This window comes from Podarcis melisellensis, assembly GCF_964234715.1.
Source record: "Podarcis melisellensis genome assembly, chromosome: 13".
NCBI lineage: Eukaryota > Metazoa > Chordata > Lepidosauria > Squamata > Lacertidae > Podarcis > Podarcis melisellensis.
The window spans coordinates 14,041,979-14,054,993 of NC_138545.1; the positions used below are offsets into that span (position 1 = coordinate 14,041,979).

Sequence of the window (13,015 nt, forward strand, 5' to 3'; positions counted from 1 at the left end):
TGTTCACACATTTCCTTCATTCTCCACCAAGGGAAGCAGCTGCCACCTACTACAAAACTTTCTGTCTGAATACCACAAATACCGGTAAGTCTTGGAGGGATACTGGACAGGAGCGGAGAGAAACTACTTTAGAATTTGGGGCATAAGGGAGAGAGTACTTTTTTGTGGACCTAACTCTAACTACCTCTTTATAATTATAAATGATATAATCATAAACTCTAAGGTGTTTATTTCAGCAATAACAGTACAAGTTAAATGAAGTTTCTTTTAATAATCCAACAACCAGTCTACTAAAACGGACCATGTATTCTAGCAAAAAACCTTGAATCTAAAAATGACATTAATGCATATTCAAGCAGAATCTCTCTCTGCACAGCTGAAGCAAAATCCCAGGGTGTTCCAGGTGGTGCTTCTTTGTGGACCTGTAGTTTAACTACTTTTTTATAATTATTGAGTGCCAATGATATTCCCTGTGTGATATTGAAGTGAGATGGGGCCTTCCCCAGTGGCGGAGGAAGGGGGGCGGGCCACCCCCGGGTGCCATCTCTGGGAAGTGTGACAAGAGTGTTCGCCACTGAGTGTTTCTGAATAGCAATGAGTAGGGCTTCATGAGTCACCAGGAGACAATGGCTATCTCAATGCTTTGTGAAAATTTATTTCATAAAGTGGTTTTGCATTGTGTGGAAATGTATGTTTTTTGCCTATCACTGACTCTGCTGTCAGGTTATTTTAATAGGACCTCTTGAGCTCTAGAGTTATGGTAGCAGAAGAGGGAGAGAGGAATAGCCACTTCTTTGGTGTCATGCATAATCTTATAAACTTCTGTTATGCCCCTATTTTTATATTCCTGAATCAAAAACACCCAAATGGTGGAGGTTAGTGGCTGATCAGATTACCAGCCCTTCTTGTGTAGAGTGAGGAAGAGATTCCTGAATCAATAAAGAATTGGGAAATCTCTTCCCCCACAGCCCCCATAGATGTGTCCTTCCATCCTCTCCTAGCTCTGAACCTCAACAGTCTGGCACTACAGTACTATTGCTGTAGAGCATGCCCAAGGTTGTGGGTAGGCAAGTAGGTTTATCTGCCCCTTCCAGTGCTGTTTGGGAGAACAGGTGGTGTCGGTTCATGCACACAAGTATATCTGCCCCTTCCAGTGCTGTATGGTTGAAAGGATGGTGTCAGTTGATGCACACAATGAGAGAAGCAGCTTCAGATCTGAATTTTGCTCCTCTTTCCAAGATATTCTGAACTGTTAGGCAGTCTCTTCCCATCACAGCTGAGATAGGAAATTAATTAGAACAGCAGTTACCAGCATGGCTCTCATGGGTGCCTGGGTGCCCTCGTATGGTGCCCACAAAAGATCTCGGTAAATATCCCCTCAAAATCAACTGGCTCAGCCTCTCCATTTAATGGGGCTTGAGTATTGAAGGCCCCCTCTTTAATATGTTCTGAACAAGGGAGAGGTGCAAAGAGCTTCTCTTTGTGAACAAGCACAGCAGTGATGGATGTCGGTGTTTTAGCCACACTGAGCCTTCAAACAAGCATTGATTTTCTGCAAAATCTGGATCTTTCGTTTCCCAAACAGCCATTCCCTAAAATCACAAGGCAAACTGCTTTTAAAAGTGATCAGCCTGTTAAACACAATATATATACCCTGGAAGGGGTGTGTGGGTCTCCTATCAAATGGAGAGAGAAATAGATAGAGAAATATGTCTTGACAAGCAGAAGAGGTTTGGTTCGTCTTTCAAAGCACATCACAATTAATTAGTAATCATTTACCTTTGGCATTATATTTGGCACTGGCAGGTATATTGTGTTAAAGCACTGAGACTGTTTTCCAAGAGGCCAGCAAATTCTGTTAATTCTTTCATTATCAAAAATAATACAAATTAATGAAAAAAGTAATTACAAAGCGTAAATAAATGATCAATTTGTGAAATCTTCTGATCTAACTGAATACATTGCTTTCTTTTCCTAGAATCAAGCACAATGCCAGAGATAGTCCCTAAGAACAAAGCCCCAGGGGTTGATTTCTGTGGGGTAGATAAATATTACTACATTGTCCGCTCGGACCTGGGCTGCTACATGAGGTCCACCAATTTCCATGAGGGCAAAGACCTTGAAGTGTTTAGCCTGCACAGTTCCTGCACGGGAGGAGATCACTACTTAGCCCATGAAGATGACCTATTCTACATCATCAAAGGAGACAACTATCGCCGTGTCAGCAACATGAATAAAGACTTAGGTTCTGTAGTATACAGCCTCCATCCCAACTGCCGAGGAGGGGACCATTACCTCTCAGCCTTTGGATCCTTCTATATCATTTTCCAGAAAAGAGGGGTTTACCGTCGGGTCAGTAATATGCATGAAGATACAGATGCAGTTGAATACACACTTCACCCAGCTTGCAAGGATGGTCTCTATTACTGGGGCATCAAGGATTACTATTACTTTGTAAAACCCCATGATGAATGGGGGGTCCAGTACTATAGATGCACCAACTTCCATGAAAATGTGGATGCTGTTACATACTCCTTCCATAGAGATGTTGTGAACATGCTCCCTGGAGGAATGGCTGTTAGCCGAGGCCCAGCTTATGGTAAGTGGGAAGCTATCAAGACCATCTCCAATGACTCCAACACTCCCATTGTATGGAATAAGAAGATCACCAAGAAAGTGGGATACAACAAGAAGGAGATGAGCAGTGTGGAGCACAACTGGAAGATTTCCATGACTGCCTCATATCAGTCAGGCGCACTCACTGAGGCCATTGCCAAGTACCAGTTCTCTCTCACTGCTGAGTATGGTGGAAAGAGTGTCAACACAGAGCAGGAAGACTGGAATGAAGCCACGGAGATCGAAGAAGCTATTAATTTGACCCTGCAGCCCAATGAGAAGATGTACATATGGCAATACCAGCTGGGTTTGGGCAAGGAAACGGTCTTGTTCTGTCGTGATATGAAATTTTCGAGTGATTCTACTCCACCTACAGATATTCCTTTGCCACCTTCCAATAAGTGAAAAGAAAAGTATTAGGCCATTAGGCACCTTCAAAGGCTTCCTCTCTATTATATCATTTAATTGATTACTATGGGCTAATATTTAGACAATCTAGAGCTCTTGTAATGGGGAGTTAGCGGAGTAGGATATAAACGTGCATAAGCTAAAGACGAAGTGAGATTAATGATTACAGTACTAGACATATTATATACTCTCATATGGACATACACATCCTGCTAGGCTACAGTTAGAAAAGCATATCCTAGTTTGTGCATGATGCAGGTGACCCAAGCTGAATGCCTTTCAGATAAGCTACTATTACCTGGTGCCTATGAATCCCTTTGCCAAATTTGTGCCTTCATCTTAATTTGTACCTGCTGAACTCTGCTATCTGTCCCACTGTTATACAAATCAAATAAAATGAATAATCAATGATTAAAAATGTGTTCTGTGCGCTTTTCACACTTGTGTACAAAATGATTTTCAACATATATTTTCCAGAAGACACAAATACCTTCTTCCTTTTCCAGAAGCTTTTTCCAGACTTATTGAGGAAGTGGGGACCTCTGTTTACAATTTCATGCTGGTGTGCCATCAGAAACCCTCACTTTTTTTCATCATAGTTGTTAGCTGGCACCAATTTTGAGGGTTGGCTTCATTCAGAGATGGGTCCAGGAGCCTGATCCAGCACCACAAGCACATTTTTATGTCGCCTTCCCAACCAAATAAAAAATCCCCCGAATTCGACAGCAGCAAAACTAGTCTAAAGATTAGACACAGTGTTCATGTGGTCAGAGATATTTATGCATGTGTCCTGTGTTCACAGGTATGAGAGTGTGAGGTGACCACAGCCACTTAGGGTCACTCACCAATGGCATGCTGGTCCTGGAGAGCTTCCTAAGGGTGAATGTGCCCTTATAGCTAAAAAGCAATAGCTCTTTTAGCCCTACCCTCTCGCTTTCCTAGAGGCACAAGAAGGAGCATTTCTCTTCAACTCTGGTTGCCATTTGATTACTAGCCCTAATTCAAATGCTGGTTTTGACTCATGTGGTTCAAAATCTCAGTACCTCAAGGACGTCTTATATCAGCCTACCTGAGCTCTGCAGTGATCACTTGAAGCCCTTCTCTGTGCGCCCCCTCCAACAGAGGTGCCAAGGGGGGCAGCAAGAGAAGAGGCCTTGCCATGGTAGCCCATGGTTGTGTAGTGCTCTCCCTCATCAGGCTTGCCCACCGCTGATGTTCTTAGCTTTGGAATGCCAGGCAAATACATTTTTTCTCCAGGCTTCAGATTCTTTGTATGGATGCAATCTTTATCCATTCCTTTTATTTATTTATTTATTTTAAGAAATTATATCCCACTTTCCACATCATAGGTCTCAGGTTGTATTTAACAATAAACTGTACCATATACACAATTTAAAACATCACGTTAACTTCCAAAATTTAAAACCTCAACAATTTAACATATCTCTCTCAGAAAAGAAAAGCAACCACCAGCAGTGAGCGACAACAGCACTTTCTCAACCTCACATTGGGCCAGCCCTCAATATAGTGTGACCACCTCAAGGTACACCAGTTACACGAACTTCTACAATTTACCTCAGATTATCTAGTGGGGGACATGTATGAGGTAAAAATGATTTAGAGTCTCAGGCAGGAGTTGCTCAAACAAACAAGAAAAGTTTTATTAAAAAAGGAAGTTTATGACACAAAGTGGGTCGGGAAACGAGTTCTTTCAGGTAGAATTTAACTTATTTACTTTAACTATAAGATGTCTCAGGTTTAAACATAACACTTTAGGCACAACTCTTCTTAAACTTCAGTTACTAAACATCAGTTGTTTCACTTCAGGTAGATAAATATTCAGGTTTCCACAATAGATGACAAAATGTTCAAATCAGTTTCTGTCACTTAGATAATACAGGCTGGATACCTGGAGGTCTCCACCTACGTCAGCCAATCGCCCAATCCCACCTGGGGAGGCGTTGCCAGAGGATCGGCAGGTAGGGGGAGGGACCGCCCACAGAACAGAAGGTGAATCTTACCTGCAAAGCAGTGCCAGTTGGCTCCAGAACTTCTGCCCTCCCTCAGTTAAGCCTCCTTTTGCAGGTTAACCTTTAACCTCTTCTCCAGAGGTACGTGGGTGCTGCTACGTAATGGTCACTGTTGAAGGGCTGGAAAGGAACTTTCCTGCATTGGCAGCTTTTGCCTTTCCTTTAGTAAAACATCACAACTTTGGCGGTTTCAGGCCTTGGGCAGAATCCTTTAGTCTATCTTCCTAAATGGGTGGCAGGTGAGTGAAGCGGTGACCCATGCCCCCTTTGCGGTGGTGTTCCCGGGGTTCCCCGTTAAATGGATCTTGAGGGGAGGCATTGGCCATACGCCGAGAGGTTGTCATTGCTCTCCCCTGCAATGGCAGCGAAACGGGGGGCAGGCTCTCTGCTTGAGCATATGTTCTCCAGAGCCAGCCCGATCCCCACACATTCTGGATAACCCAGATGTCTCTCAGATCCCCGGCTGGAGACTGGGAAGGATAAACGCCCAATGCCTGAGCCAAGGTCTCCCTACATCTGAAACGTAATAAAGATGTGGTCAATTTTATTCTCATAGCATGTTGTCTTGAGTCAATATTCCACTGAGGGGTCACCTGGGCTTGGGGGGACTCCGCCTGTCCACGCAATGCTTTCAACTCTATACCACTTCCTTCACAGCTTAATACTTTGGCCAAACTGACACCCAGGTAGCCTGAATTCCCACAGGATCTGCCTCTCCTGGCTCAGACTTAGCCCTCCCAGGACACTCCTGTCTGGATACCTTCCCCAGACCCTCAGCCTGGTCTCCCTATCCAAGCTGTGAGGCTCTGTCCTCTCGCTATGGATAGTCTCCTCAGTGTATGTATGTTTAACTTCACTCAGCACCAGGACTCTCTATCTCCAACCTGAAACCTGTCTCTCCTCCCAAAACAAAATCCTCTCCTTTTCAACTGACTCCCCTGGAACCCCGGCCAATCAGAAGCTGTTCTTCGTTAACTATTTGCTGGCAGGAAAAAGAAAAAGAAAACACTTGGCGACCCAACGTGCCCAGCAAACAAACTTTTCCATCACACAGTGACCATTTTAACCTTCTGAGAAGCATTCAGGATGCAAAGGCCTCCTGAATTAAAACAGTTTTGACCAGACCTCTTGAACTCAGTAGGGAGAGTGTCTGCCTAACGTCTTGTGGCATGAGGTTCCATAGTTTTGAGCCCACAACACTGAAGGCACAACTCTTTGTTGACACGAGACACGCTTGTGGTCCATAGAGAAGCACTAACCATGCTTCCCCCAGTGACCTCAGGGATACCTCAGGCTATCTCTGAGGTATCCTGGATGTAAAGTATTCAGGGATTTGTACACGAGTACAAGAACCTTGAGTACAACTCTGAACCAAGCCCGTGGCTGAGGCAAAGTCAGTGGAGGTCTTTTAACAGTGATGCCATGTGTTCATGGTGTTTGTGGTGGTCATCATGTTTCATGGCCTGAGACATTTTGGCATCTGAGATGTGCCTCAAAATAGCCCCCTCCCCCCATTTCCACCAGGGAAGAACGGGTGAAGGAAGATGTACATCAGGGACAAGGGAGGACAAAATATTGACCCCTGCTGCCTCAGTACATCCTGCCGCCTGAGGCAGTCACCTCACCTTGCCTCATGGGTGGAACAGCTCTGTTCTGTCTTTGTGTTCCTCTTTCAGTTGGGGAAGGATAGATTTCCTTATTGGATTGTGGGTAGACAAACACTTTTAATTTTTACATATTTTTAAATTGCATTTGGTTGATATTTATGGTGTTTTTCAACTACTATCTCCCGGGTCCAAAAAACATGTGATGCAAAATAGAAAGCACATCAGGATTTGTACTTATTTATATAATAATGAAGTTAATGGAAATCAACATACATACATGGCCCCTGATTAACCTCAGGAAACAAATTTTCTCCTTACAGAGTGTATTTTTGCTTACAAATCCTGTCTTAAGGGTGTATTTGTGTAGGAATAGGGTGAGCCTGTGACCTGGATTCTGGAATGAAAGTATTAACCACAACAAAACAATGGCCAGACTGTCCAGGTAATGCAATCAATGACCATTATCAGGTATCCTCTGCTGTAGACCGCCTCCTTCTGTGATGTATGTATGTTTTAGGGGGGTGGTCTTGGGCTACAGGGTGGGCAGTTTTAAAAGTTTATATAAAGACTGCGCCATTGTTCAGAGTTCCCCTCCCTCCTGTGTGTGGTGAGTGGGGACCCTGTTGCAACAGTTCAGATCAGGCTTACTAGCTGCTTTGCTTCTCAGTATACTCTGGTTGGCCTCTGTTATTTTCTCCCACCAATGGGGAACCCACTTCAGGACTCTATACAGGGTCTTGGATACCCCATAAGGGAAAAGGAGCTGTTTTCTCTTATTACATTGGACTGAGGGGTACTGAACACTGTGCTGTACTGTATATACAAGCTTAGCATAGGATGGGGGAACTCAAAACATCAACATTCCAAGAGATCTTGCTCCCCCATTAAGTTTTTAGAGAATCCCCCAACTCAACTTTGTGTTTTTAATTATATTTTTAATTACTCATGCACCCTTAAGCACACAAAATGGGCTAGCCATGGCCCCCCCTAAACTCTAGAAATTAATAAATGGTAGGATTTTGACTTATTGGGATAGGACAGAATAAATACAAGCATCGGAGGAATTAGCCCATGCATAACGACCTGGCAGCTGTGACAGAGACTGGGGATTTGGAAGGTTGTTAGGGTCACTGGGTGTGATGCCACAGGAAGAGGGGGGCGGCTTTGGCATATGTCCTAGAATAGTAGGAGGTGTGGGGAGGCAGAAAGATCTGTGCTGGCTGGCTGAAATCTTTTTCTGGGAGATTCCTTGGATTCCAGTGCTGAACTGCTCTTGGGGTTTATTAGGGGCTTGTTATGTGGACTCCCTCCAACTAAATTCCTGTGTAAATATGTGAATAAATCATGTTTTTTAAAGTTTTGGCAGCATCCGTCATGTCTTCAGTTCTTAAAAGGAGGTTGAGGGCCAAGCAGATCCCAGCAGCCAAGGTCACCCAGAGTCAGTGGGTTCAGGAGGTAGGGAAGTTGCTTGCCTTTGTTTAGCTGATGGGTAGGCAAACTAAGGCCTGGGGGCCGCATCCGGCCCAATCGCCTTCTCAATCCGGCCCGCAGATGGTCCGGGAATCAGCCCGTTTTTACATGAGTAGAATGTGTCCTTTTATTTAAAATGCATCTCTGGATTATTTGTGGGGCATAGGAATTCCCTCATCCCCCCCCCCAAAATCTAGTCCTGGCCACCACATGGTCTGAGGGACGGTGGACCGGCCCACAGCTGAAAAAAGTTTGCTGACCCCTGGTTAGCTCCATCAGCAGGCAAAGGGGGGAGTGTTCTGGCCACCAAGGTGGGGATGGTCAAGGTGAAGTCTGGTGGCAAGATTTGGATTTGGAAGATGCGACAAGAGATGGGGTAGAGTGGACCACAGAGAGAAAGCAACAGAAACTCTTTTGCGACAAAGGGTATGAGTTTGGAGGCCCTGACCCAAACCCCAGGAGAGTTCTAGGGAGAGTGAATGTGTGAATTAACTAGAATAGACTGGGAACTGTGGGCGGGACTGTTGGATTTACTTAAGAGGAAGAATTCTATGGAAACTCCAGGCAAACTACTGCAGCAAAGGGAGTTGTGTCTTGGAGCCTCATCAAAGGCTCAAGGTCGTTAATTATCCATTCGAGGTGATTCCAGAGACTCGCTGGAGGAAGATGAGCCTTATCAGCTTGGCCGAGGGGAGATACCGACATTCTGCACATCCCAAAATGGGGAGAGACTCCTGTGATTCCTGTGCTTACCCAGGATTCAGTTTCCTTGGTCTGAGGGGTACTGAACACTGTGCTGTACTGTATATACAACCTTAGCATAGGATGGGGGAACTCAAAACATTAATACTTGAAGAGATCTTGCTCCCCCATTGAGTTTACTGGGAAGCCCTCAACTCAGCTTTGTGTCCTGCACAGAGCAAGACAGAGAATGAGAGAGAGAGAGAGAGAGAGAGAGAGAGAGAGAGAGAGAGAGAGAGAGATCCACTTCTTTAGTGCCATTCATAATCTTGTAAACTTCTAAAATGTCCATCTTTTTCATTCCTGAATCCAAATGACACAAACATGATACACCTTTGTTACAAAATTATCAAATAACTGTGTCGTTTAGTGGCAGATCAGCCCACCATTCATCATTTGTGAGAAGGGATTGTGGAGAGAGAGAGACAGAGAGACCCAAGGATCTATGCCATTTTTTTAAAAAAATATATTTTATTGAATTTTAACATAAATATATTTCACAAACGTACAAAAGACAAAATGAAAAAGAAAAAACAGAGAAAAGGATAAAAAGAGAGAAAAAAAGAAAAACACGAAAAACATACAACTTTAAAAGACATTGATCGACTTCCCCTTATCTCGATTTCGGAAAATATTACCTTGTTTATCTATCTGCTGTGTCTATTCCTTAATAAAACTTTTTACGTAGTAAGCGTTATCTCATGCCTACTGTGATTTCTGTAAGTACATATATGTTTCTGATCAACATTTTGATTTTCCCTTTATCTCTATTTCCATATATATCCTAAATTTATCCCATTCATTATTAAACTTTGCACTTCTTTGATTTCTTATTTTCTGTGTCAATTTAGCCAACTCCAAATAATCGGATAATTTAAGTTGCCACTCCTTTAGTGTTGGGATTTTTGGTGTTTTCCAGTACTGTGCTATGAGGGTTCTGGCGGCCGCCATTGCATATTGAAAAAAGGTTCTATCTTCTTCTTTGATATCCTTACCAATTATCCCCAGTAGGAAGGCTTCGGGTTTTTTAACAAACGTATATTTAAGAATTTTTTTTAATTCATTATAGATGGATTCCCAAAATTTTTTGAGAATCTCGCACGTCCACCACGTATGGATGAAATCGCCCTCCTTGCTCTTACATTTCCAACACAATTTATCGCCTGTTCTATACATTTTATGTAGTTTTACCGGCGTTATGTACCATCTGTACATCATCTTATATATGTTTTCCTTTAGTGTCGTGCATGCTGAGAAATTCATATCTTTACACCACAATGCCTTCCATTTGTCAAACTCTATGTTGTACCCTAGGTCTACCGCCCACTTCACCATCACATCCTTTACTTCCTCATCCTTGGTGTCCCACTCAAGCAACTGGTTGTACATTTTTGATAATAATTTTGTTTTGCTTTCTATTATTTCAATCTGAAATCTAGATTTCTTGTCATTTATTCCGATCTTATTATTAGTCTAAGATTTTTATTTCAACAATAACAATACAAGATAAATAAAGTTCCAACTCTATGATTCTATCGTTCTTTTTAATAAGTTTGAATTTTAAAATTGCATTCTTAATTACTCATGCACACTGAAGCAAACACGCTGGTCTGGCCATGGAAATCCCTCTTGAGATTAGATTAGGTAAATCATGTTGGTCAATATCTAAATAGCAATACTTTCGCAAACCCCAAATGTTTGTATTGTTCTTACAGCAACTCCTTACTGATTTTATGACAAACCAACTTTAAGCAAGCATTTTCGAATTTGGCCTTCTGGGTGTTGACATAAAAAGAGCCTTGCTGGATCCAGACCAAAGGTCAATTTATAGTTGTGTCCACAATGGTCAGCTAGATGCTGCCTGGAAGCCCCCAAACAATAAGGTGGCAATATAAGGCTATGAGGCTTACATGATGACCACCGTAAAACAATTAAATTGTTCATCCAGTAAATCTCTCAGGGACAAGCAACAGAAGATGCAAAATAAGTCAATTTGTTAGTTGCTTTATCTTGCCCAGGGCAACACTCGCAGTAGCTTTATCCATACCCGTAACAGATTATTTCATATCCATTTCCCCATGGCCTCCTAGGTCTCTTCCAAATCATCAGAATCAAATTGCATTTCAGTTGTCCCATGCAAAAAGTCCTCCTTTTTGTTCAACATCAGTTTGAACCTAATAAAATTTATTGAAAGTTCTACAGTACTGGTAATGGGGCTTACCTCTGCCGCCACGCCACTACTGCACGATTTCTGTTCTCGTCCTGAAGCAAAGTTCTTAACCCAAGGTACTAGTTCTGGGTTAGCGGAGTCTGTAACCTGAAGCGTCTGTAACCCGAGGTACCACTGTATTCCAAATATGGGAACAGCATACATGTGTAATAATGTGGTCAAGTATTATTATTATTTATTAAAATTCTGTATCACCCTTCATCCTAAGATCACAGGACAGTTCATTTTATAAAAAACAAAAAATGAACATGACATACCAACAAACAAAACAATACCCACCCCATTTTAAAAGGCTACAGATTGTTTAATTAGCCAAAGGTTTGGGAGCAGAGGACTTAATTCAGATCTCTTTTATGCATGGATTTTACAGACCTGGGATTCAACCCTTATGGAAAAACTAACTACAGTACAACAAGAATATTGTACCGAGGGGGGAGGAATCTTCTTACGAAATGGTTTGATTTTATTGAATATGCGCAATCCACTGAACATGCTTTCTGTCCACCAGCATCACATGGAATATCATGGAACGATTCATTTGTTTGACCACAACCCTAGAAAATGGTATATATTCTAAGTTCCGCTAATGTTATATTTTTGTTCCTGGAAGACTCTGCACTCTGAGAAGGGGAGTGGGATTTGGAAGGTTGCTGGGGTCACTAGGTGTGATGCTGCAGGAAGAGTTGGGGGGGGGGCTTTGGCACAAGACCTCGAGTAGCAGGAGGGGAGGAGGCACCACAATTTGTGCTGGCTGGCTGAAGTTATTTTGTGAGAGTTACCTTGGATTCCAGTGCTGAACTAATGTAGAAAACAAGCCTCTATTGGAGCTTGTTAGGGGCTTGTTAGATGGATTCCCTCCAACTAAATTCCTCTGCAAATATGTGAATAAATCATGTTTTGTAAAGCTTTGGCAGTATCCGCCCTGTCTTCAAATCTTAAAATGAGGTTGAGGGCCAAGCAGATCCCATCAGCCAAGGTCCCTCAGAGTCCATGGGTTTAGGCGATAGGGAAGTTGCTTGCCTTTATTTAGCAGCATCAGAAGGCAAAGGGCGGAGGGTTCTGGCCACCAAGGTGGGGTGGGGGTGGGTCAAGGAATTGTTCATAAAGTGCCGCCAGCTAAAGCCCGGTGGCAAGATTTGGATTTGGAATATGCGGCAAGAGATGGAGTAGGCTGGATCACAAAGAGGAAGCAGCAGGAATCCTGAGCTTCTGTTTTCAGGCAAACTACTGCAGCAAAGGCAATCTTTGAAGGCCCAGGCAAAGACCTCCTCCCCTCTTGGTGACAGAACGAGACCAAGGACTCACACACCACAACGTATACTGGGATTTCAAATGGCCACAACTTTTATTATCAATTTCAGATGTAGGAAACCTTGGCTTAGGCATTGGGGGTCTATCCCTCTCAGCCCTGCAGCCGGGGGAACTGACGCACAGCGAGGTTCATCAGATCAGAGGGGGCACTGCAAAATGCATGTTTACACAGCAAGGCCCCCCCCCCGCACCTTTGGGGCATTCACTGTGCCAGTCACTCCCTTCACAAACCTGCTTTAATGGGGAACCCTGAAAACACTGTTGCAAGGGGGGAAGAGTCACCATTTCACGCTCCCCTATAAGAAAGATAGACTAAAGGATTCCGCCTAAGGTCTAAAACCACTAAGGTTGTGACAATTGCTATGGGGAAGATGAAACCTGCCATGCGGGGGGAATTCCTTCCCGGTCCTTTAACAGCAACCATCATAGGACCGTAGCAACGCCTGCAAACCTGAAAAGGAGAAAGGTTAACCTATAATAAAGGTGGTGATCAAAGAGAGGGTCAGGTGGGTGGAGCTCCAGAGCCAACTGCGCACTCAGAGCAGGCTCCGCCCCATATTCCAACCCCTGGAGTGGAGCAGAGTGAAGCCTGCTCACCTGCG

At 43.4% G+C, this 13,015-nt stretch overlaps 1 protein-coding gene across 1 annotated transcript; it reads left to right on the forward strand.

Moving 5' to 3' along the window:
* Positions 1–3,423, forward strand: LOC309355632 (uncharacterized protein). The gene is made up of 2 exons (XM_081886595.1): positions 1–84; positions 1,979–3,423. Exon 2 carries the CDS (start codon positions 1,990–1,992, stop codon positions 3,019–3,021), a length of 1,032 nt encoding a protein of 343 aa, XP_081742721.1. The 5' UTR covers positions 1–84; positions 1,979–1,989; the 3' UTR covers positions 3,022–3,423.
* The last annotated feature ends 9,592 nt before the right edge of the window (positions 3,424–13,015 follow it).

Coding starts and splice junctions, on each gene's coding strand:
- LOC309355632 (XM_081886595.1), top strand. CDS start 1,990: ATGCCAGAGATAGTCCCTAAGAACAAAGCCCCAGGGGTTGATTTCTGT.